Below are 25,732 nucleotides of genomic sequence, written 5' to 3'. Positions count from 1 at the left end.
AGGGTCGGGCAGCTGGCTCTTTCCGATACAGAACTTAAAAGACGATTCGGCAACTTGAGATGCATGTGAGAATTGTTTTCCCTATTTCTTTTATTTTTAGAACGCCAGAACCCAAACTACCTGATATCCGGCACATTCTTGGATTTGCACTCATTGAAAATAAAACGAAACACAAGGAAGCCAGCCTCCAGGGAAGCAAGCTCTGGCCCTCGTGTCTCTCTTTCCCCTCCAATCGCTAAGGCCGCCTCTTTTGGAGTAACTGCTGAGAACGCAAGCAGCGCTGCGCACCTGCGGCCACTTCCCACTGGACTGCGCCCGCCTCTTGATCACTTCCACCGTCTTCCTGCGAGAATCCTGGTCCATCCGGGACACGAACACGGGCCGGATGTACTTTATCAGAGCTGAAAGAGAGGGGGGCGGTGCTCGTGGTGGGGTGGCTGCCCACAGCGCCCGGTGAGAGGCGAGCCCCCCAGAGGTGCCCCGAGGGCTGTGCCATGGGGCAGGCAGCCAGCCAGCACGGACCACGAGGGATTGGGGAGGGCGGGGGCACTGAAGCTTCAGTGGACTTAGAGGATGGCCAGAAGCCCTGCAAACTGCGGGGCCAACAGTAACAACTCCAAGCATCCACAGATGACAAATCAGGAGAAAGAGACAGATGGGGCTGACCCCATGGGGAGTGGAGAGCCTTTGGTCACCCGTGTCACCGGTGGGGGGCTGGGGGGGGGAAGTGGGGAGGACCCAGAGCCAGAAGGGCCTGGGGCACGTGGCTCGGACCCCATCAGCCTCGCTGCGGGCTGAACTGTGTCCCTCATAGAGACAGGCTGATGTCCTAGCCCAGATGCCTGTGACTGACTTCGTTTGGAAACAGGGTCTCTGCAGATGCAGTCAAGTTCAGATGAGGTCACACTGCGCTGGGGTGGGCCCTGATCAGTGACTGGTGTCCCCGTAAGGAGGAGAGAGGGAGAGATCGCCACGTGATGACAGAGGCAAGGACGGGGTGATGTGGCCATGGCCGGGGGAGGCCCAGGAGAGCCGGGACCACTGGAGACCGGAGGGCGGCCTGGGATGGACTCTCCCTTGGGACCAGCCTGCCGACACCTTGATTTTGGACTTCTGGCCCCCGGAACAGTGAGAGAATATACATTTCTGTAGTTTTGAGCTCTGTGGTCTGTGGTGCTTTGTCACGGCTGCCCCAGGACACTCACACAGACCCCATTCCAGCACCACACACACGGCCCCCAGCAAGTGTGTGAGGTCAGGGCTCCCTGACCGAAGCTGATGGCGACACCCAGCACACCGGTCCTCTCGAACGAGGATGTAAAGGTGGTATTTCTAAGATACTTCTTAGTATTTCTAAGATACTTCTTAGAAAACTTTGAACTGATGGCAGGCAGAGGCCGTGGCAGTCGGTCACCCTCCTGGGCCGGTGAGGCCACGTCCCCCCCGGCTCTGCCGCAGGGCCACGCCTCACTGGTACTGAGATGAGCTCTGAGCTTCTTTTCTGAGCATTTCTGTTACTTGTAAAGAGTCATATTTCATGACTTTTACGTCTTGGAGGTCTTCCAAAAAGCAAAGAAAAAGCATTTTAAAAAAGAATAAAATTCTATCTAGTTGGGTCCATGGCACTCATAAAATCTAAGTGGATCTCAGTGGTAGTTTTTCCCACGTCTTGAAACATTTTGCTTCTTCACCAAACTGGAACTCTTTTATCCTTCCTCACCAATTACTCCTGATGCTGCTAAAAAATGACCATGAGAAGGAAAGGGAGGTCCGGTGGAACCACCCAGAAGGACGGGGCGCAGAGAAACAGGTGAGCCCAGTGACCGTCTTGCCTGAGCGCGGCGCCGCTTCCCAGGGGGCGAGGGGGAAGGAGGCCTGCTCACCTGGCAGGGAGGTGGGTTTTACCGGCCAGAGCTACCCTGTCTACACGGCAAAGAGAAGAAAGCGGATGAGGAGGCTTTTCCCAATTCCTGGACGGACCCGAGGCCCAAGGCGGGGAACCCGGAGGGCTCTCTGGACTCAGGACGGCAGGGGTCCCCGACTGCGCGTGTCTGTGGGGACCCCACCCGAGTCCCACCCGAGAACTGCATGCTTCTGAGGACAGGAGGGAAACGCAGTCTCTGTCCCCCGAGCCCCGAGCCCGGACAAGAAGGGCCCGATGCCTGTTTCGCAGCGGGCAGCTCTGTGGTCAAGACATTTGAAGCGGTGGGTAAATGCATGGGAGAGGCAGGAAGGAGCCTCCCCTGGAGCCTCCGGAAGGAGTGGGGCCCTGGGGCACCTTGATGGCAGGCTTCTGGTCCCGGAGCTGGGAGAGGACGAATTCCTGTGATTTTAAGCCCTCAGCTTTGGTGACGGGTTACGAGGTCTCAGGACGCTCATACACCTGGATTTACGGTACAGACACTAACCCAATGGGACAGTTACTGAGTTGTCCCCAACTTCTAGAGCTTCTGTGTGATGAGGGTGACACGTTCTTGTTAGAACTTCAAGGAGCACTTCAACACCTTAGAGCCAAGGGCACTTGCGTGTTAATAAAAAATGAAAATCACAACAATATCACAGAAGAAATCACAACAGAGAAAACAGGGATGCAAGGCCCGGTGCCTATTTCACGTGGGTATACGAGCTGTGTGGGCGTGGCTGTGGTGTCACCGTGACCTGGACTGGCCAGCACTGGGGGTTTCACTCCCAGCAGGACGGGGGGGCTCACTCACTTCCCCATATCGGGATGTCTCTGCTCTCCGCCTTCATCACGATGGAGGACATCGTCATGGTGACGGGGATGGCATCGAAGTAGGAGGAGTGTGGTGCCAGGGTGAGGATGGCGGCCTCGGTGGGCAGCGCCTGGCGCCCCTTCACGGCCACGCGGTGGAAGCCGCCGGCAAACCACATGGTGCGCATGATGGCCTTGAGCAGGACGTCCACGACCCTGCAACAGAAGCGCAGCTGTCAGACCCAGGCCTGGCGGGGGACGCAGCCCCATTGCCCACACCCCGTCAGGGACTGTGCCAATCCCAGGAGACCTGCCGCCACTGTCACTGAAACATCCGAGGAGGGAAGGGAAGGAGGCTGAGCTTTCTTCCCTCCGACTGTGCACATGGGCAGCAGAATAGCTGTTGCACCCGTTCACTCAAGAAAACGGAAGCCGTCTCAGCCACGTCACAGGGCCAGCAGCATGTGAGGAGTGAGGCCCACAGGACAAAACTAGAGACACAGACACGTCGGGTGATCTCTCAGCATCCTGAGGATCTAAGTTGTAAATGAAAAGAAATCATCGGCACCTAAACTGCACACTGAACTGTGCGGAGTCAGCAGAGTTGAGGTCAGGAGCAGAGACGCTGGGGAAGCCGCACCCTCGCCTCCCACAGGTGGCCTCAGGCTCCGGGAGGCAGCTGTTACCTTCTGGAAACCAGCCTTTTCTGGATGAAATTAGATGCACAATAAATTTGGAAAACAGAGTAAAAATCAGGCTAGATTAACTGAATTTGCTTCTAATTTATTCTTTTCTAAACATATGAGAACTTAAGCATCTAAATCTGCACATTCCCTTTCACAGGAATCTGATACGACAAACCAGGTCCCTGTCATGTCCCTGAAACCAGGGTGAGTGATGGCCTGGCGGGCAAGTGACTGCAGGCCACGCACCTGAGCCCTTGGGAGAAGGGCCACCTTCAGAGGGACCCATGTCTCGCTGTGCTGCTGTGCTACGTGGGTGATCAAATTGGGTAAAAATCACTGCATAGAAGCACAAGAGCCTAAATCCTTATTGGATTGATTTCCCAAGGGGCTTAACAACCCTCTCAAGAGAATTCCCGAGATGAGCCCCGACAGATCTGAGCAGGTCTCTGAAGGTGCACCGCGCCTGCAAGGAGCCACCCGGAAACGACGTCCTCTGACCACAGGCAGGTCCTGCACAGTCACCCATGCAATGCGGGGGCCACGCTGGGCGCTGCGTCTAGAGCTAGGTGACTACAAAGCATGTACTTCCAGTCACTTGTTCTACTGCACATTTTAAAATGCACTTCTCTGCATGCATGTTATTTTTCACGATAAAGTCATTTACAAAAATAAAAGCCAATGGATGTCAATTGATGCACAAGGAGAGAGAAACGAGACTGCGGGGGAGGCTGCCGTGGGAGCACAGCCAGTCCCAGGAAGGCAGGTCCAGGAGGAGAGCTGGTGAAAAGGGGGGTCAAATCTCAGCCCCTCCATCGGAGACACACCCACCACCTCTCGGGTCCAAAGGTCAAACAGTGACAGTGATGTCCTGGGACAGGAAAAACCAAATCTGGTAATTCTCTAAGGTCTTGGAGGAATTCTGTCCCCAAGCTGCCTGTGGGGAAGAGATGCCTATGGGTGTGGGTACCGGCCTCAGAGCAGAGCCCCGGCCACTGCCCAGTGCAGGGCCAGCACCACGGTCCCCAAGGCAAGGGCACCAGTGACACCGGAGATGCCAGAGCTTCTCCAGGGGAAGGGAATCGGGAGACAGATCTACATGCTCAAGGGCAGGGACCTGCACCCCGACTCCATCTGTCGTTCATCACACAGGCGGACACCTCAGACTTGGACGTGTGGGCAGAACCAGCTACATGATGGATAAGAGGAGTATGACCCTGAGGAGACCCGAGGGCAGGCATCAGAAGAGACGTGTAAGAATCCACACGCATCAGGACATTACAGTGCCAGAAGAGCGGGATGCTCTGCAAAGGTCCAGAGGACAAGAGAAGGGGACCTCCCAGAACATGCAGGAAAAAGAAAGGGACGGAGCTATAAGATACAAAGAAAATAGTTTCTCAGAGTCGAAGAAAGACCCAGATCTTCAGCACCATCTCAAGGTGCTGAGCAGAATGAATTTTATGAAAAAGACTCATATTTTTTCCTTTGAGAATTTTTCAAATTTCCAACGACAGAGAGAAAACTTTAAAACAAACGGGTTTCTAGCATCAAAGCTGCAGGTGTCAGCAGCACATCTCCAAAGCTCTGGGGACACATGATGTGAAACCTGCAATTCCACACCCAGTCAAACTACACACCAACACAGAGGAGACAATAAAGGCATTTCCAGACACAAGATGTGAATGAGTTCCTCCTGCACATCCTCCTTCTGAGAACCCAATACTCCAGAAAATCTTGGAACAAAAAACAAAGACAAAGAAAACAGGCCCAGGAAATGCAGATCATGCTGAGAGTGCAGCAGAAGAGAAACACACGCCACGCAGCGGTCAGGGCCCCGGACCCTCTGGGAGGAGAATGAATCCCAGGCAGCGGCCACAGGACTTTGGGGTGGAGAATTTTGAGGCTACACTCAGGGCTCATTATTCTCTTGGTTAACAGGCAAAATAAAATCGGAAATTCTGTAAAATGGAAAACACAATACAAGAAGTAAAGTTCAGACTTTACTTCACAAAGCAGGCAGATGTGCAGGCGACTTTGAGAAACTGTGCGAGAGAGAAGCACATGGCGATGCTGACCACCACCTTCACCCACCCCAGGGCCCTGTGTGTGCAGATGCGCAGGCCACCCGGTGCCCCTCGGGGTTGGGGTCTGAACCCGACAGGCCCAGAGCTCACGGCTCCTTCCCCAGGGTGACAGAGGCAACGGCAGAAAAGCCACACACACGTGCGGAGGGCATCTGCGTGGCGCTGGGAGGAGGGACTGCAGGCCTGCCCTCGGCCACCCACCCTTCCCCACCACTTTGCTGTAACCACCAACTCGCGTTGCTCCAACAAAAGTGAGAAACGCCACCAGCATACACGTGGCGACTCACAGTCGTCATGGAGATGACCCAGGGATGGATGTCCCCACACGGTGCACTCAGGAAAGGGCATCCTCTGCGATGGACCGACTCATGTCACCCCACATTCCTATGCTGAAGCCCTGAACCCCAAGATGACTGTATCTGGAGCTAAGGTCCAGGGAGGTCCCGGGGTGGGACTCTGATCCAGGGGACCAGTGTCCTTACAGGAGAGGAAGAGGTCTCGCCTGCGAGGACGCGGCGTCTGCAGGTGGACGGAGGTCCCGCCACGAGCCATGGCTGCTGACCCTGACCTCCCACTTCAGCCTCTAAAACCGTGAGAAACGAATCCTGCTGTCTAAGCCCCGCCATGGTACCTGGTTGTGACGGCTGAACTGACCCTCCTGAACCCTGAGTCGGCCAAGGGCCAGGGCCTGCAGGACTGGCCAGCAGTGTCTCCTGCCCTGCCTGATTGGGTTCTGTAAGAAGATAAATACTATAGGTTTTACAACACTCTGTGTTTTGAAACACAGAGTCTTATGCGAAATTGTGTCGTTCCTCCTTTCATTGAAAACCCAAGATTTTATTTTAGGAAGGTCTGACTGACACTAACTTATATTCAGCAAAAATCCTCCCTGATCAAACAAAAATCTGCTCAAAACCGCACAGCTGTGCCTGGCGTGAACCAACCCACCGCCGCAGCTGATGACATGATGTCCTCTACTCTGAGTCCTGTTATTTTTTTATTTTTATTTATTTATTTTTTTTGTGGTACGCAGGCCTCTCACTGCTGTGGCCTCTCCCGTTGCGAAGCACAGGCTCCGGACTCGCAGGCTCAGCGGCCATGGCTCATGGGCCCAGCCGCTCCGCGGCACGTGGGATCTTCCCGGACCGGGGCACGAACCCGTGTCCCCTGCATCGGCAGGCGGACTCCCAACCACTGCGCCACCAGAGAAGCCCTGAGTCCTGTTATTTTAAACTTGTTTCCTCCTAACTCCCCGTGCCCCAAACTCAGGATCCTCTGTCACTGTGTCTCCTTTGAGGAGCTCGGGGCCGGGTGTTTGTTCTTGTTTCCACAGAGCCCAGGGCTGTGCACCGAGTTCCCGAGAAACGCTGCTGTGTGGAGACCCCAAGGGCTGCAGGGGGTGGGAATTCAATGTGGGCGGCGTGTGCAGCGGGGGTACATGCCAGTACGCATATAAACACACACATATGCGCACACACACTTATGCACAGACTCACATGTACACACACACACACACACACATATACATACACACATATACACCAGACACGCCCATATACACATATACTCGGAACGATGCTCAGTCTTCGCGTACCTGAGCAGCCAGAGCTCCCGTGAACCTTAGCCCCACATCTCCCCACGTGGGGCACATCAGGTGTGCACGTCACACACACACACACACACACACACACGCACACACGCACACACACACGGTGTGTCTGTGAAGTGAGCGGGCTGTCGGAACTAAAGTTTGCTGTGGTCCATTTATCACCCGATGAGACCAAGTACATTATTGCAGACAAGAAAAGCTACAGGGAGTCAACACAGGGCAATGGAAACAGCCCAGAGTCACCTGTTTTGAAAAGACAGACGCCGAGCTTGTGCGAGGTTTCCTCCTTCGTGGGGCAGGACGGCGGGGCGGGAGGGGAGCCCCGCCCCAGAACAGAGCAGGGGGAACAGGGAGTTAAGGCACTTTTGATCAACTCATTCGTAATGTGTAAAAAACTACAAAGTCTCTGCTTTCTAGCTATGGGTTCTCAACCAAGTGAAAACTGAAATTCTGATTCCTATTTGGTCTGGATTTATTTTGCTTGATTATATATTTGATACCAAATTCATATTTTACAGTTAAAACATTTAAAAAAAAACCCAAAACCTCAAGTTAAAGACTGATTTCCAAAGAGATGAGAAAACCCAGCTCTCTACCCACACATTCCCTCTTTCATTCAGTCGTTCACTGACCCATTCATTCGTTCATTTGGGAGGGACTTTCCTGTCCCTCAGGCAAGGCTCCGTGCTGGGGACACACCCACGGAAACAGCCACGTCTACCTTCTGGCTTCTAGGGAGGGGGAGAGACCATGGTTCACTTGAAACTGGGGATGGTCTGAGGACGTGAAATATTACCACGAGGAGGGTGAGGGGTCCCCAGGCGCCATGCTCATGAAAGGCTCAGAAAACCCTTGAACCTTAACTGGCTGTCTCTGCCCTGAATGTAACTGCTGTTCTGACCACGGCACGTGGGCAGCGGGGAACCAAGGTCCAGGATGGGCGCCAGTTTCCACAGCCTCTCAGGGCATCCACATTCCAGCAGCTCAGACACTGGGAGAGAAAGGAGGGGCCTGAGCTGGTCCATAAACCTTGCGGGCCAGGCAGCAGGTAGTTTAGGCTTTGTGGGCCTGTGGCCTTGGCCACAATGACCCCTGCCCTCCAGGACAGCAGCCCTGGATGGCGTACAAATGAATGGGCAGGGATGCATCCCAATAAAACCTCATTCACAAAAACAGGCTGCAGCCGGGTTTGGCCTGTGGGCCCTTTTGCCGACCACCGCCCCTGTGCTAAACTAAGAACACTTCTGTTCTGAATAAACTGTCCAAGGACCCTTAGGATTGATCGGAGATGCAGACACAGGAGGTGGCCAGCAACTTGGTTTTACGACCGGAACAGTGTCTTCTAACACTCAGGAAATACTCACCAAAATCCTTCCCATAGCTCAACGTTTTCCTTCACTAGAAACGGCATGTAGTTTGAGTTAAGGAACAGCTTTAGGCATTTAAATACACAAGAAAACGCTGTGATTTCATGTCCTTTTGTGAGGCCCCTGTGGGATCTTCACTTGAGATGGATTCACGTGTCCATCTACACAAAGCAGAGGCCACACGAGCGGAAGCAGGCTGACCTGCGGCCTCGAGGGCAGGGGACAGGGACGCGCTGGGCCCCTGTGCTCAGGGCACAACACAGCGGCCACTCGGCTCGCGGAGCCCTGGAAGGAGCCTCAGGGCAGGATGCTGGCAGGGGGAGCGCGGCCCTGCGACACCCGCCAGGGCCCCCACAGATGTGCACTCACCTCCGCCACAAGGCCAGGGGTTGCTCTGGCTCCCGCTCAGCGGATCCCAGCGAGGCCACGAGCGCCAGGGGCCAGGCGAGCAGCATCATGACGGCGGCAACCAGCAGCCGGATGGGGAAGAGTGTCAGCGTCATGACGGCGACCTGGGGGGACAGGGCACGGTCACTCGGGGGACTGTCCTCTGGGCTCCTCGCGCCGCCCCCGGCACCCGCCTCCCGCGGGCGCTGCGGCCCAGTCCCTCCTACAGCCACCGAGGGGACGCCTGGGGTCGGGGTGTCCTCCTGGCCGACGGCGCTCTGCTCACTCCCAGCACCCCCAGCAGGCAGCCCCGCCCCCCGAGCCCCCTCCTCAGCGTGCCCAGCAGCCCCTGCACACAAGGATGCTTCCACAGGGCCACAGGCACAGAGGGGCAGGACTGGGCTCAGACCACAAGGAAGACGGGGACTCGGGGACTCTCCAACCCCAAGAAGTCACAGACGGGATGGGGGCCCAGCAGGGAGGGAGGGGGGCATCCAGAGCCACGGGTCTGGTCCGGTGGACGCGGGGAAAACAGGCTAGGGCTCCATGGGGAGGGCAGGCCCTGCACGTGAGGGGGGACACACGGGTTCAGTAGTGGCCAAGTCAGGCTCAGGGAGGGGCCCCGGTGGACGGGCAGCTGTGACTGAGATCCCAGCACGTCTGCATACAAAGTGACGTTCTGGTCCCACACTGCGGGTGGGCGACATTCAGGAACGGCATGTTTTGTGATGAACTTGCTCTCAGGTGATCGATTAGAAAATAGGGGATGACAAGACAAAACTCATGGAGCCTTACAACGAACAGATGCAGTTTTTGATTATTTGCAAGAAAATACCCTTGAAATACGTAGGTTTGGTGCACAGGAGACAGAAAAGACGGGAAGAGACCCAGGTCCGTGGTACCGTGTCCAAGCTGCTCACCACCACCACCCGCCGCGCCTGTCTCTGCCACCTGCAGGCCTGCGTGCTGACCGTTCCCTGATTCTCTGCGGTCTCCACCAAGGCCAGCGCTGCCCGACAGGAATACAACGCAGGTCACGTGTGCCATTTTACATTTTCTAGCAGCCATGTTTAAAAACACAAAGGTGATGAAATTAATTCAACATGCAGCTTATTTAACCCAACACGCCTAAAATACTGTCATTTCCCCACGTACGTAGTACGAGGCGTGGACGAGCCAGTTCACACTCTCCTCATCACGTCCAGGGAATCCGGTGTGTTCTGGGCTCACAGCACATCTCATTCACGCGCGCCACATTCTAGGTGCCCTACAGCCACGTGTGGCCTGTGCCACCCACGGCCGGTGTGGGTCCAGATCTCCATGTGCTGTGACGCTGGTGACTTTGAACGGCCTCTGCCCCCCGCCTTCAGGGGCGGGGGTCCCCTGGCTGAACCTCTGGTTTCAGCACAAGGTGGAACAGGGCCGGTGACCCCGGACCTGTCGTGGCCGCCGCTGGTGACAATGCTTCCTGTTCAATGGTGGGGGGGTGGTCTGCTCTAGGGGGTCAGACAGGGCAGGAACGTGCTGGCGGGAACGTGCCGCACACCCCGGGTTTTCTAAGCATCTTGTTTTGGGGTCAGCGTGAACGGGGTGAATGTCACCACAAGTCTTCCCTGCGGGATAATTACGTGCTCATCTGTCACCCTGTCCACGTGACCCACGGCAGCCACGGCTTCTCTGGTGTCACAACCTCGGTTCCAGTGCTGGGAAGCCACCTCTCTTAGGGCCTCTCCACGTTTGTTTGCCAACACGCGTCTGGAAGGCGAGCCTGGTCACGTCCCCCTCACCGCCGTCCTCGGGCACCGCTGTCCTCGGGTCCTGCGGTCACCACGCCAGACACCAGCCCACCTCGTTGGAGGAATTCCTATGGAGCTTCCTGATGGCTGTTCCAATGCTTTTCATTGTTTATCTAGATTTCCTATTTTCTGGAGTTATTTCAGTATTTCTGTCAGGGAGGAAATCTCTGGGCGTCCTCAGCAGGCTTCTCCTCCCACCAGATCCCCCTTGGTGCATTTTCAAGATAATCGTGCGAAGCCGCAGCCTTGAAGTTACATCAACCCTGCCCTGATCTACGCGTCGTTGTTCATATCGTCTGTGCTTCTGAGACCCTTCAGCCTGTGCCGATACACAGCCCTCCCCTCCACTAATCTGTTTACAGAACCACTTGCGCATTTGTTCCTTATCTCTGCTGTGACCTATTCAGTCACATTAATTTTGTATCTTACAGGGGCCTCTCTCCTCTACTCTGAGTATACCCTACCCCTCTTTCTAACTTCTTGAGGGAAGAGCCTGGAGCATATTTTCAGAAATACCTTATTTCCCCCAAATTCACATGGAGAAGGCAGCTTTCTCTAAGGACTTTAATTCAATCCCACAAGTTTTAAAAGGTAGCCTTTCCTTCATTTCAAAACATGTCCTTGTCCATCCTTGCTGTTGTAACTTTGCTGCAGAGGGAGGGCGGAGACACCCCACCTCCTCGCTGGCGGGGCCCCTGCCTCTCGGTCTGCCTGTCACCTAGACGGCCCAGAGCTCCGGCTCTGGGGGCTGTGCTGGGAGCCCCGCGTACCCGCTCAGCCTACGACCCATGGCTGCTGCTCCTCCAGGTTGCAGGGCAGCTGAGTCACTGGATAGTTTGTGGTGTGTCCCCATAAATGGACCCTAAAGCCGGTGCCTGTGCCATAGAGAGAACGAACAGGCAGCAAAGCGCCGGACAGGAGCTCCGGGGCCAGCACGCTCAGAGCACTCATGGGTCGCGGACACAGCCTGACTGTGCAGCCACATTCCACGGCCAGGACGGCTGCTACTGCAGGTAACAGAAGAGAACACCAGGTCTCAGGGTTCCAGAAAGAGCATCCAGTTTCCCCACGGCTTCTGAGGCCCCAGGGGGGTAGCACCGCAGTCTGTCCGGACCAACTGGGGTGACGGCGAGGCTTGAAGGGGTGACCCTGGAGTTGGGGCAAGTGCCGCCGTGCAAACTGCTGGTTGATGAGCGGAGGACGTCCCGCAAGCTGGCTCACCGGCCACTCCCCGTGGACAAGACATGTGACCACATTTGCCTCTCAGAGGATGCATCTCTGCGCCCGCTCTGTGTGCATCGGGGAGACGGTCCTGGTGTCTGAGTTTTGCAGCCAGCGGGGAAAGGACGTGTGAGTGACCACACAGCCTCGACCCTCAGCAAACAGGCAGGCCTCCCACAGACGAGGTGGGCAGGTGCCGACGGAACGTGGCCTGAGCCCGGGACCCACCTCGGCTCTGCCGTGGCCGGGGTTGGGGGACGAGGTAGGCAGCAAGCACGCGGGGGCCGTGGAAATTGCTGGGAGGAGGCGGGTCCCTTCGGGAGCCCACAGGGGGCAGTGGGGACTGGTTTCCTGAGACGGTGCCCACAGCTTCGGCCCTGGGCCACCATCAGGGGCCCATCACCCTCAAAAGTGCCAGGTCAACTATATGGTCACCCTTCTCGAGGGCCACGCGAGGGCTTATAACACAACCCTTGAGGGTGACGTGCAATGAGTGCCCAGCTGAGCTACTTGGGTTAAGCCACTAGAAGTTGTCAAACATTTGACACTTCCTGTGATAAGAACTGTGAAAGTGACAATTCTTGTTTTGGATGTAAAACAGTCTCCAGTTCACACTGAATTCATCGAATCCACGGGTCCAGAACTCTCCAGGTGCAGCACCTGAGGTTCCAACACCCGGCTCAGACCAGCCCGGCAATCACCCCTCCTCCCTGCCAAGGCTACCAAGGCCGTTGGCATCACCCAAGTTGGTCCAAGTGCCTTATGTTTCACAACCAACGAGGAAACACAATGCGTTACTTAAGAGACAAGATCTCTAGAGAAACCCAGGCCCTCGCCCAGGGAGGACAGGCCCCAGGGGGCTGCGATGCCTGTGCCCTCGAGCACACGCCTGCTGAGGGACCCCAGTCAGCCGTGCGAGACCCTGACACGACACGTGCGGCCAGGAAAGCACTAGGGAATCGGTGCCAGCAGCTTGGAGAACAGCGGCCGTGTTACAGGCAGAGCAGACGTTCCAGATGCTGGGTGCCAGCACATCAGGACCGTCAGCATGTTGACCGGCAGGCACAGGAAGACTCTCCCGAAGGCGCCTTCCAATGCCAGTGCTTTCATCACGGGAAGAAATCCCACCATTCCAAAGGAACCGCGTTCACCAGGCGGCTGGAGGGAAATTCACTCCCTCCTATGATGAAAGAAAATGTAATAAGCAAGCACACACAGGGCCAGCTGGCCACACGAACCCTGCGCTGAGCCCACATCCTCGGCCATTACCTCTTTTCTCAGAAAGTTCCTGAAAATCATGCTGATAGAAATAGAAAGAGGGATTTCCCTGGTGGCGCAGTGGTTAAGAATCCGCCTGCCAACGCAGGGGATACGGGTTTGAGCCCTGGTCCGGGAAGATCCCACATGCCGCGGAGCAACTAAGCCTGTGTGCCACAACTACTGAAGCCCGCGTGCCTAGAGACCACGCTCCGCAACAAGAGAAGTCACCGCAATGAGAAGCCCGCGCACCACAACAAAGAGTAGCCCCCGCTCGCCGCAACTAGAGAAAGCCCGCGTGCGGCAACAAAGACCCAACACAGCCAAAAATATATAAATAAAATAAATTAAAAAAAAAATCCTAGCAGGACTTTAAAAAAAAAAAAAAAGGGAATAGACTTTGCCCTCGCGCGCTGGGTGCTCCATCTACCGCAGGCACCACAAACCATCTTCGGGCAGTGGGTAAGATCCATGAACTGATAGAACAGATGTGGACCATCAGATGCGCTGGCCCCTGACATCATGTGGCCAAGAGCTCTGCACCGCTGCCCACAAGGACACTGAGTGCGGAGCCCAGGGCCCGCTGGTTCTGCCGGAGTCCACGTGCTCCTGAGGTTCTGGGAATAACCACAGCTCAGAGCTGGTCCCCAGGCCGTGAGGACGGCGCTGGAGCCTCTGCGCTGCAGGTGAGAGCTCGGGGTCGGGGTGGGGAGCTGTGCATGGGCACCTGGCCAGCTGGCGGGCCCAGGCCCAGCTCCCCAGGGGCTGCTCACATGGGCGTGCTGCTGGTAGCAGCGGAGCTGGATGCCACCCAGGGCGCCACCGGGGGACAGGTACGCTGAAGGTCACCTGTGTGACAGACACCAGGGGCCAGCCAGGGGAGGAGCGATGAATTACACGGGACACAGAGGACACATCCCAGGGCGACAGTCGGTAAAAAAGGCACGAAACAAGACGGGACCGCCCTGTGCAAGCCAATTAGGTGACTTCACAACCTGGAATGAAGGGTTTTCAAGGACGGCGGACCTCGGTGAGCACACAGAAAGTAGGCCAATCACTCACGGTGGTGGGGTTGAGGGGTAGGTGAAGCCTGGCTTAACAGGGGTGCTAGACGCACGGCCAGCACAGGGGCCTGGGGCGCACGGAGCCAGCATCCAGGGTGCCCAGATCCCAGGTGTGAAGGACAAAAGGTGCCCTGCCCTGTGGGTCTCCCCAAACCGACGAGGATGGGACCCCAGGACACAGGCGCTGGGCTGACTGGTGGCCGCAGGAAGTGCCAGAGGCCAGGAGACCCCGCACGGGTGCAGAGAACCACGGGGATGGCTCACCAGCTCACAGGATGCAAGGAAGCAGCTCCAGGAACACGACCGTCAGCTCCCCGCAAATCAGTTCACCCTCCCAAACAGCGCGGGCACCCCGTGCAGGACGCAGGCAGGCAGGGCCTGGCCACCCGCCCAGCACACAGGCCGCCAGAGGGGGCGTCAGCAATGATCTTTCCAGGGAAGGCAGGGTGCCGGCCACCCCCCAGAGAGAGAACGCACCCACAGTGCATGGGCTCAGATGGGCGAGGAAACTGAGGCCCGGCCAGGGGGTGGGGCGGCTTCCCAAGGTCAGCCGCTGGTGGGAGCAAAGCCAAGTTTCAAGGAGCAGCCTGGACGAGAAGGGGCTGCCCTGGCGGCGGAGGGGGCGGGGGCAGCCCAGGCCTGGGACCCCCTCCCTCCCGTGAGCACCCTCACGTTCTCGGACCCTGGCCTGATGTGGATGAGGCCCCTACACTGATGTCCCAGCTGCCCAGCGCTCCAGAGGCATCAGCGGGAAAACTGGCAACAACCCCCAAACGGACACCCAAGCAGGCCCCGCCCACCTGCCTGTTCCTGGACACACACTTGGGAGTCACGCCACCTCTCTTTCTTACCAACTCCTACTGGCTCCGCCTCCAAAACAGATCGGGGTTCAGAGTTCTGCATGGCTGCAGGGTCACCCTTTGACCCCAGGCTCCCCCACGGGCACCACAGAGGGTCCTTCCCCAGGCTGCAGGGCCAGGTCCAGCACCCTCTCACCCCTCGGCCACAGACGAGGGCCAGAGGGCGAGGAGTGAGGGAGTCAGACAGGCGCCCCGGCCCCGACCCGGAGGAGCCTCCGGAGACAGGTCAGCCGCAGTCCCGGTGGGGCACAGAGCTCACCTCTGGAGACAAGCACAGCTGGGGCAGAGGGGAGGGAGCAGTGCGTTCTGGGGCTGGTCTTGTGCTCTCCTGGGAGCCTGGTCCTGGTCACCTCCAAGCTGTTCCACGTGGAGCAAGTTAGAAATGAGACTCGCAAATTCTGCAGAAACATCTCCAAGGCACGTGGGAGAAACAGAGGAAAGCCTCACCCAGGAAATCAATCTTTTCTTTGCTGTTACTTACATGTATTAAAACAAACAAACAAACAAACAAACAAACTATAAAGCCAGCTGTTTTTGAGAATCCTACTTTAGAGTAGACAGAAGATGCTCAAACTGCCAAGGTGACACCTGATGCCCTGGGCAGCCGGTGGCTGCACCCCAGCCTCGCTCGGGCAGGAAGCAGGCAGAGCCTTGAGGGAACACTCCATCTGCTGGACGCAGCGGTGAGAGAGAAAAAGACACATCTAACTTTATTTATTTTTCTTAGAAAAAGCACAGTTATTGCCACAGAGTCCTACAAGCTGGCACAGTGAAGCCACAGGCCCTTGGAGGTCACAGCTGGGAAGGAGAAGCACCAGCTCTGGATGCTTGAGATGCAAAGCCAGCAAATCAACCTGAAAACGCATCCCCTCTGCTTACCCCCATCAGCAAAACACCTTTATTAAATATAAAATGCCTTCCGGTCCAAATCATATGCTGCCTTCAAATAGGAAATAACCAGTCCTTTTCACAACTAATTCGAATAGTTAAAATACTTGAAAGCAAAAGCGAAACAGAAAAAGCTGGCATTCTGAACCGTGGCTGTTCACGGGACCTTGTCACACACACAGCTGCCCTCCAGAAAAGGCTTCTCTTTACTATCAGACAAAACACTAAGTGTGGCCAGAGATCCAAGGGGTCAACAGCGAGGGGGGAATGGCTAGTGGGGGCCCAGGGGGCACAGGTCCTGTCCTGTGCTTATTGAGAACTTTCTGTTTATTGGGTACCTGGGCTTCTTCTGGGGGTTTGTCCATCTACATAAATCCTGTGCCCAAATTCACACTGGACTCATGTGTCTTTTTCTTGCTAAGGTGTGACTGTCTTCTTGACCTCAGGCCTCCACTGCCTCACCTCCGAGGCTCTCCATCTACTTGTGTGTCTATTAGGATAATCTGTGCCTCCACTTGGGAAAACTCTCCTTCCAGAGCCCATGCTGACTGCGTATAGAAGCTATTTCTTCTTAGCTCTCCCACTCAAATCTAAAATTAAATATAGCTTTTCTAAAGAGCTATTTTTTTCTTTCAAACTCTCAAGCAGGCCCAACTTCCCCACCATCCCGGTGATATCTACTCAAGAGCTTTCAACTCAAGTTTTAGCGCGTGTCGCCTCATCTGGAGCCTTCTGCAAAATGAGTGTCTTTCGGTAATTCACCGAGTTTACAAATCTGTCCCACAGCCCAACGCAGAGCGATTTTCCTAGATGACCATGGTCACCATTTTCAACCACAGCTGACAGGGTGATCTTGTGAGGCCGCAGTGAACACCTGTGCAGCTCTGAGCGATCAGAGCCACTTGGTCGGAGGGAACCCGAAGCATGATGCCCTGCAGCCCAGGCGGCAAGGAGAACCACACACTGGCCCTTCCTCCTCCCAGCCAGGGTCCGAGGGCTCCAGGGGGCAGGTCGAAGCCTTCGCATCAGCTGATCCTGCCCGGCTCGGCCTGCGTCTGGCCGTGGCACTCACACTGGTCTTTCACGGGGCCGGGGCTTGCCGGTCCCTGGTGCCCGGACACCGCGGGCAGCCGGGGGTGGTGGGGCCCATGGTCCGCAGGCAAAGGAGGTGGGAAGGCAGCCCCAGGGTCAGCAGTCTGCATGGAGGGGCAGCTCGGGGGCCTCGGGGGCAGTGCAGCAGAGATCGCAGCACTGGGGGCCTGAAGGAGGCCGGGCAGGGCACTCAGGCCAGGCTGGAGGCCGCAGTACATTCCAGCAGACGGCAGAGGAGCCCGCCCGGGAGGCCAGGGCAGTGGACGCTTGGGACACCGGGAGCCGCCTGCCACGTGGACTCTGGGTCTCCAGGGCAGTTGAGAACGGCCCCTAGGATAATAACTGGTGGGGTCTGAGCAAAGCCGGAAGGAAGTGCAGGGGAGAGCCTCCCACGTGTGGGAGGGGAGGCTGGGCCTGGAGGGGCAGGGCGGACACGTGGGGGGCGCCCACAGCCGGTGCCCCGCTCCTGCTTCTGGCCGCCGGCGCCCACCGGGCTGGCCTCTGGGTCTTGCCTGCACCCTCCCTGGCCATCCTCAATCCTCCTCCGAATCACCCAAGTTTTGTACCAAATCTCATCTCCTCCGGGTTTTCAGGACCCCTCTGCTGGAGACCCGAGCTCTGTCCCGGGGTCCCCGTGATGGCGATCTGCAGGCTCCAGCTGTGAAATTCACAGCACAGCGAACCCCAGGCTGGAGCCCTTCTGTGGGAAGGACGGGCGGCAGCGGCAGACAGGCGGGAAGGTGCAAGGTTTCTGGGCTGGACGTTCCACGGGCACGAGGCTCAGGTCCCAGAGCAGGTGCTGGTTCAGGAGCTCAGCGACTCCTGACCTCCTTCCCCACGCATCTCCCCTGTGGGGCTGGGACACCCGGTAATTCTGCGTCTGCAGAAAGGGAGCTTCCAAGGCTCCGAGCTCCCCACCTGCAGAAGCGGACCCAGGAGGCTGCAAGTCCCACACAAGGGTGCCGAGGCTCAGGCACCGGGGTGCAGGGCCCACCCCAGCAGCCTGGTCCTCGAGAATGTCTCCCCGAGGGGCTGAGAAACACGCGAGGGGGGAGTTGGGGGGCAGCTGAGGCGGGGCACCTCTGTGTCCACAAACAACACACTGGGCCGGAGGGTGCCACCCGAATGAGTGCCAGGGCCCAGAGGTAATGTCTGCCGACTGGCTGGCTCACCACAGGTGGCTATGAATCCCTGGCTGTGTCGCAGGACACGGCGGTCCCTGCCCTCGGGGCTCTCGCGGCCGGCTCCTACCTGCACCCCTTCTGATGTTTTCACTGTCTGAAGCCAGGAGCATCCTACCATGCCCGGCGGGTGGCCAACAGGGGCAGGGCACACGGGAAGGGGGGCCTGGGGCGGTCCCCAAGGCAGGGATGGAGGATGCTGTGAGAACCCCGATGACAAAGAACTCCCCCCCCGCCCCCGCACAGAACGGGCCTGAGAGGCTCAGACCCAGCCCCTCGCTGCCCCCTGCTCACAGCTCAGAGCTGCCCTGACGTCAGACCCACCCTGGCTTGTGGCTCAAGGAAATCCCTTATCTCCAGGGCCCTTACTGCAGGGTTTGAAGAAGAGAATCTCGAAATTCCAGACCTGCAGCATTTCCCGCTGCTTCCACCTGTTCAGCAAATACCTGCAGGAAGCGGCAGGGCCCTGGCCAGAGTCTCCTAGTCCCTCTGCTGTGGGAGCCTCTCCAGCAGCCTCGGGCTCTCTGGGGCTCCCAGCTGCAGGCAGCCCCCCAGCGGGGCACCTCCTACGCACCCCACCCTCAGATACCGAGAGCACCCCCAGGACATCCCAGCTCAACCCCGGCCCAACGGCTGGAGGCCCGTCACCAAAATTCTGCCTCTAGGCCCGCGGCTGTGGGGAGCCCCAGGGAACATCCCGGCCCTACCCCCGACTGCAAGGGGTTCCCCCCAACCACATCCTGGCTGTAATCCCAGCTTTGGGACGGCCCCTCTAGCTGCAAGGCGACCCACGGGTACATTCTGTACCTCCCCCAGCAGCAGGCAGCCCCCCAGAACACCCCAGCTCCGCCCATCCCCCCGCCCCGGTTGCAGGTAGCCCCTGGCCCGCCAGTTCCGGCATGGGCTGGGCTGGGCCCGGCACTGGGCCCTGGGGCTGCTCAGGGTAGCAGGAGTGGAGAGGAGCCTGGGGCAGCCCGTCCCCCAGCCGGGCAGTCACTCCTCTGAGCAGCCTGGGGAAGCGGGCAGGTGACCGGTCTGACAGCTCCTGAGGATGAGGTACAGGTGAGGCAGTGATGGAAGGAGAGGGCGGGGCCAGGGCAGGCAGCCAGGAGACCACCGCACTGCGGGGACGCAGAGTGGCCCCAGCTACTCTGGGGGGAGGGAGGAGGGGCTCCACATCCCACATCAACCCCTCCGCGCCGGGTGGTCGCAGGGTGGGGGACCAGGGGTCCAGCTGGAAAGGCCCAGCGAGGACGTGCGGATTATGAGGCCCGCGCACAAAAGCGACCACTGGCTCCGCCCTCTCGGGAGAAATATCTGCTGCTACCGAAAGGAGGTTCTGTCACTCGCTCTGTACGTGGGACAGCTGTCAGCCCTCCAGGGCTAGCGAACAGACCCCGGTAGAAAAGACCCCCGCCTTGGGGCGGGCGTTCAGTGCCTGGTCCAGCCCAGCGGCATCCCCGCTGTCTCGGGCACTGAGGTCGCTCTGTGCTCCCGGGCTCCTCGGGTGGCAAGGAGTAGCAGGGCCCGCCGGGTGGCCCGTCCTCCCCAGCCGGACCTCAGGACCCCGAGCACGACTCTGCAAGGTGAGGCCCAGCTCCGTGTTCCCATCCCAGGGGACTGAAAGGTTAAAAGCGTGAAAGATGTAGTTTAAAAAGCTCTTAAGTGGCAACTAACTTTTTAGGGAAAATAACTCACTCCTCGGGGTCTAACATGGAAACACGAGTCAGGGGTACACAGGCCGCAGTCCCAGGCGCCCCGGCTCGGCCCCCATCCAGGACCCCTGCGGAGCACCACCGAGGACGCTGGGCCCAAGGGGGTCCCGGAGGCCGGCAGCCGTGTGCGCGGTGACGAAGGGTATTCAGCCACGGTTACACCCCGGCCCACAAGGCTGGAATTCTGAACCGTGGTCGAGACACCAAGGAACGCGTGAATGAGCAAATTACTGCAAACCTGGCACTGACGGCCGAGCAGTGACTCGGGCTTTAGGACGAACCCGCCACCGCATTTCCACAGGCTATTTCCAAACACACGCTTTCCTCTGGGCTCATTTCAGAATAACTCACAGCAAGACTGAAGGTTTACGGGACACGGAAACACCAACCCTAACTTGCAGTGAACCCGCGAGAAGTGGGCTCGGGCCCCGCCCACTGGGGATGGTGGCCCTTGTCCTGGTGGCCCTTGTCCCGGCTGTGTGGGTGACAGCCCGGGGGCAGGTGGGCAGGGCCCGGCTTCGTGACAGAGGCTCCTGGAGGCCATGCTGGGACTTGCTGGGTACAGGACCACCGGGCACCTCCTCAGACGGTCCCCGGGCCTCGGGGCCGGGGCGGGCCGGGCCCACGCTCAGGGACAAAATCCTGCTTTGTGAAAATGAGAAATAAGACTGTGCTTTGCTCAGCACTAAGGAATTAAAGCGAGAGAAAGAAAAAGAGAAAGAGAAAACTGTGTGTACATGTGCGCGCGTGTGTGTGTGTGTGTGTCGCACTTCAGGACAGAAGAACCCAACAAATGAAAAGTCGAATCCTGCACCCTTGAACCCCCCCGTCTCGTTCCTCAACCTTAACCACAATGAAGTTTCACACGAGCATCCTTCCAGAAAATTAGGATCGGATTACAGGAGGCTCCCGGTGAGCTGGAAGAGAAAGCGGCGGGTCAGACACCTGCTCTGAGCCAGCCCGTGCTGCCCGGAGCCCGGGGACAGCACAGGACCTGGGCCTCGGCCTCCTCACCTGGACATGAGGACACGGCCCCCGACCCTCCACCCGCCTGCCTTCCAGGGCTGCGCTCCCGGGTCCTCAGTAGTCCTCAGAAGGGGACTCTGGGGCCTTGGCCTCCCAGGTCCCCAGGGACACAGCCTGCTCCTTCCACAGGACACGTGCTCTCCTGGAAGGCCTCCATCTCCTGTTCCCAGTTTCTATTATCGCCAGCCCCTCAAGAGCACCGGCTTTAGGCCGGGCCACCTCCCCAGTCATCCGTTCCCCCCCGCCCCCACCACCAGGCACAGCGCTGGGGCCGTGGGAGGCGCTGGATGAAGAGCTGCTCACCGTGGAGTCTCCTGCGTGAAGCACCCAGACGTGAGGGTCGTGAGCGGGTGCAGGTGGGCCTGGTGTGTGGACATGTGGGGGCGGAGCACCGGGGCCACAATGGGTGTAAACAGCAGCCTTCCCTCGAGCGGCTGGGGAGTGCGCAGGGCGCGGGCCCCCTGCCCCGGAGCGGCTGCCCCTGACTCGGCGTCCAGACACAGCCCCAGACTCGGGCATTTGGATCAGAACTTGGAGAAAAAGATCGCCCGCTTCTGGGCTGCCCAACAGGTCTGTCCCTGGAGTCACCCCTCCTGTGATCCTCTCTGAGGACTGGACCGGGGGAGGGGTGCACGCAGGGCCTCTCCCTCCCAGGGCTCAGTTCCAAGGTGTTTGGGAAACCAGGCTGCTCTCCAGGAAGTAAACTCTCGGTGACACTGGTTCAGGGGGTTCAGAAATGGGGAAGCACCAGAGCTGGAGGGGATGTGCTCACACCCGCGGCTTCCAGCGGGAAGTACCCAAACACCCGGTGACCTCGAACCACCGCCTGACTCCACATCACAGGGTGATGATATGATATTCCACTATCCATGGGTTTTCAGGTCTCAACATGTTGTTTTCTGTCCAAAGAGATGCTTAAGCTCCTCACTAAGCTGCAGTTAAATGCCAGATGGGCCAACTGGTCATTAATCCCCAGACACACAGCAGCCCCTCCCCTACAGCAAACGCCAGCAGGTAAATATAGGCACACTTACTGTTCGATCTCAACTCAGAATTTTGGTGAGCTTCTGAGCGGCCCCCGGGTGTCTCGGACATTGCAGGATCCATTTATGTATTGATTTCGGGAGGTGGGCTTTCTTTGCTTGGATAGGCCAGTCCACTCTGCTCAAACTTTACCATAACAAAGTATGGTAAAGGGGGGTAGCTTTGCAGAACAGTGTTGGTAAAAAGCAAAATGCTTCTGCAGACCCGGACTTGGAAATTGGAGACTACAGACTACACCTGGGGCCTCAGACCCCTGGGCAGAAACAGGGCTTTGTTACAAATACACCAAGATTATTCTGACCGGGCCTCTGAAACACTGCAACAAGGTACAAACAAAGTATTACTCCCTTGGAGGCAGGTGAAAACATGCCACCCACCTGTTCGGTTTTTTTTTTTTTTTTTTTTTCCCACACACCTATTCTTCTTCTGAACTCATCCAGATGCTGAGGCAACAACTGCCCACAGCTGGGATCCTCCAATTCCCAGCCCATGACCCCCACCTGAGGGGGGCCAGGGTTTCAGACTCTGCTCGGACATCTGTCCCTTTGCTTGTTCATTCCCTCAACAGCCAGCTGGCTCTGCGTGTGGATCCTCCGTCCCCTGGGGCAGTGAGCACAGTCCCGGGCAGGACAGACCTGACCGCCCCCCCCGCCCCGTGCGCCCGCAGTAACGGGGGCTGCCAGTGTGACAGGGACACAGAGGAGGCCCTCCAGGGCGCAGGGGGCTGCCTGCTGGTGGAGATGTTTCACCCCAGACCTGAGGGAGGAGAAGAGGGGGCAGGAGCAGAAAGGGGACGGCTCTGCATCAGCGGGGGCCAAGGGTGACGGGCCTGGGGGCACCGGAAACTGCCCGAAGGCCTCCATCCCAGGGAGCCCCCTCCCGAGGGCTCTAAGCAGCGGGAGGAAGACCCTGGAAGCGGGGGTGGGGGGTGGTGGGGGAGCGGGGGTGTGACAGTGACGGGGGCTCACTCAGGAGCTCAGAGGAAGCCACTGTGAGCCCCACCTGGGGGAGACAAGGGGGCGTGTGAGCCAATGAGGACGAGGGGGGAGGCACCGGGGACCACACGGCGGGCGGGGTGGGCCAGCCCTGTCCTTTCGTGTCGCCAGGGGGCTGCCGCTCTCCGTTCTCCCCTCCCCCCCCATTCTTCTGCCCGGTTCTGCTCCCACTGACAACCACCTTGACAACCACCGGACCCACCAAGGGGGCGGTTAGAGAAAAGGCAGGCGTCTGGGGAAATGATAGTTTTAGGCTGACTTCAAGATCTTTTCACTTTAATATGATTTCAGATGAGTTACTTTACACATTTAAAAAACTCCGATCTTCCCACAAAAAGTGTTGTCCCAGTTGGAGGTGTACGCCCCACCGGCTAGACAACCCCTGAAGACCCGAAACTTCCCTGCTTCTACGCATCGTTTTGGAGTCAAAGAAAGGCCCTCCTGTGAGCAATCCTAGAGAAATGCGAACACAGCTCACGGTCAGCTCAGAGATCCCACCAGCTCAGAGAAGTATCCCTCCAGGTCGGGAGCCACGTGAAGGCAGGGGACAAGTGTAGGGGGCGCCCTGCTTCCTGCAGCCGCCGTCCCTCAGCCAGTACCAGACCACCCCACAGATAAGACGTGCCAGAAGCAGGCCGCCTGCGCGCTGTACCCCAGGCTGGACAAGGCTGGACGCGACCGATTCTGGCCGCAGACTAACCCCCAAGGGAGTCGCTCAGAAACAACGTGGAAACCCGCAGACGCAGAACCCTCCTGCCGGCAGCTCCAGGGGAGCCCACAGTCCGCACCCCACTGCCGCCGGCACTGACTCAAGTGACCAAAGAGGTCCCCACACACGAAGCGCATCAAGTGACGAAGTCACATCCAGGGGGAGCCGCTCCGGTACCGCGCGGGGCCTGCACGCGGCGGCAGTGGACGCCGGGACCAGGACAGCGCGCGGCGCCGACCGACCGGGGTGCGGGTACGAGATCGGGGTGCAGGGGCCAGGGCAAAGGGCTGCGGGGTCCAGGGATCAGGGAAAGGGGGATGGAGCCGGGAGCGGGGACCTGGGGAAAGGGGATGCAGAGCCAGGTTCAGGGCACTGGCGGTGGGAACCAGGGTGACGGGAACCGGGGATGGGGTGAGGGAGGCGGGGGATGCAGGCTGCGGGTCGCAGGGAAGTGTGGCAATCGCGGGCCCCGGGGCGCCGCGGGGCTGGGCCGCGCCCGAAGTCCCCTTCCCGGCCCCCTCCGGCCGCGCATCCCCGACCCTCGGCGCGGCCCCGGGCCCGGGGCGGGCTGGGCACACGACGGACACCCACCTGGGCCTTCTGCAGGGCGCTGAGACGCAGCTCGTGCACGAAAGGGTTCCGCCCCGGGGGCGCCAGCCGCCGCGCGTCGCCGGCCCCCGCGCTGGAGGCGGGGGCGGCTCGGGGATCGCGTCCCCGCAGCCTCATGGCCGCGCCGCCCGCGGCGAGGGGAGCGGGGCGCCGGGCCGGGCGAGGAGCGGGTCGCGGAGCCGGGCGCAGAGATGAGCGCGGGGCGCCGGGCGCGGGCAGAGGATGCGCGGCGTCTGGAGCGGGCCAGGCGCGCGGCCGCGCAGGCGCGGGAGGGGAGGCTGCATGACGTGGGCGGGGCGGGGCGGGCGGGGGGCGCCGGCGGGGTGGGCGGGGCGGGCCGGGGAGGGGCGTGCTTGTTCGCCCCGCCCCCCGCGGGCCGGGAGAGACCGCCCCAGCGCGCGCCGACAGCCCAGGGCTCCGCGCGCTGCTCCAGGGTGTGCCAGCCGGAGTCGCTGGGCGCGGGTCCTGAGGGGCGCCGAGGCCCTGGCGGAGAGCCGCTCGCGGTGGCCTGACCACAGGGACTCACGAGCCGGGCCTGGTCCCGGAGAAGGGGAGATCGAGTCCCCAGCGCGGCGCGGCACGCCACGTTGGCCCCTTACGCCGCTCCGGGCGCCGAGCCGGGGCGCGGCCTGTGGAGCGGAAGGAGTGCAGCGACGTGGAGATGGGGCGGGCACGCGCTACCCCGGGCTGTGGATGCAGAGTCCCAGAGCAGTCCCCGCGGGAGGCAGCCCAAATCCCGAGGGACGCTGTTGAGCAGCGCCTGGCCAGGCGCACGTGTGAGAGGTTCCACTGGGTCCCCGTGCTGGACCCAGCTCCCTTGGCTTTTCTTCCTCCTCACCTGTCCTCCTCAGATGGGCTACGCTGCGCTGCTCCGTGGTCCTGCCAGCCCTGGCTGTGGGCTGCACCAGGAGCCCCTGAGGGCAGGCCTCATCCCAGACGCACGGGGTCCACTCAGACCACAGGGTCCAGGGGACCTAGTGGTTTGAGAAGGGGGTGATGACTCTTTCTCATTCCCTAAGGACTCTAGTTCTTGGAATTACTCTTTTGGGTTTAGGGGGTACACAGGGGATCCCTAATTTGTGGCACAGTACTAACTAGGGCAAATGCAGAATAACTCCCTGTTCAAAGTCTATAAATTTCGAAAACTCACCGCAAACCTTTAGTATCAAGAACAGCTACGTTTCGGCACATCTCTCCTTGTGGCCCCGACAGGCAGGTGACGGAGCGCAGGAGCAGGCAGTGGGTGGCGGGTGAGGAAGGCCTCCCGAAACCTTGGGGAGGACCCCCAGCTCTTCCCACATTGTTCTGGGGCTGCCTGGCTGACCTTCTCCAAAGCCCTGGGCTCCTGGGGCAGCTGCGTTCTCCTGGGCAGCACGTCAGGGGGTGATCTGCCCTCTGATAACCCAGCCAATACCCTCACGGATGATGTGGT

The 25,732-nt window shown here is 59.0% G+C and overlaps 1 protein-coding gene across 2 annotated transcripts in view; it reads right to left on the bottom strand.

Annotated features, from left to right (window-relative positions):
- The window catches only part of LPCAT1 (lysophosphatidylcholine acyltransferase 1), a 39,803-nt gene extending 15,261 nt beyond the window's left edge, over positions 1 to 24,542 (bottom strand). For both annotated transcript variants that reach the window (XR_014293991.1, XM_082620329.1), the window contains exons 1-4: positions 24,283 to 24,542; positions 8,826 to 8,968; positions 2,715 to 2,929; positions 289 to 401 (exon numbers count right to left, since the gene is read on the bottom strand). Coding sequence is in view for 1 of the 2 variants with exons in the window: in XM_082620329.1 (XP_082476455.1) it covers positions 289 to 401; positions 2,715 to 2,929; positions 8,826 to 8,968; positions 24,283 to 24,417 (606 nt within the window). In the remaining variant the exon portion in view is untranslated. The remainder of the gene's footprint in view (positions 1 to 288; positions 402 to 2,714; positions 2,930 to 8,825; positions 8,969 to 24,282) is intronic.
- Between the last annotated feature and the right edge of the window lie 1,190 nt (positions 24,543 to 25,732).

The sequence above is a fragment of the Mesoplodon mirus genome (assembly GCF_964341445.2).
Source record: "Mesoplodon mirus genome assembly, chromosome: 5".
NCBI classification, from domain to species: domain Eukaryota; kingdom Metazoa; phylum Chordata; class Mammalia; order Artiodactyla; family Ziphiidae; genus Mesoplodon; species Mesoplodon mirus.
The sequence above is the reverse complement of the archived record's forward strand: the minus strand, read 5'-3'. Positions and strand labels throughout refer to the sequence as shown.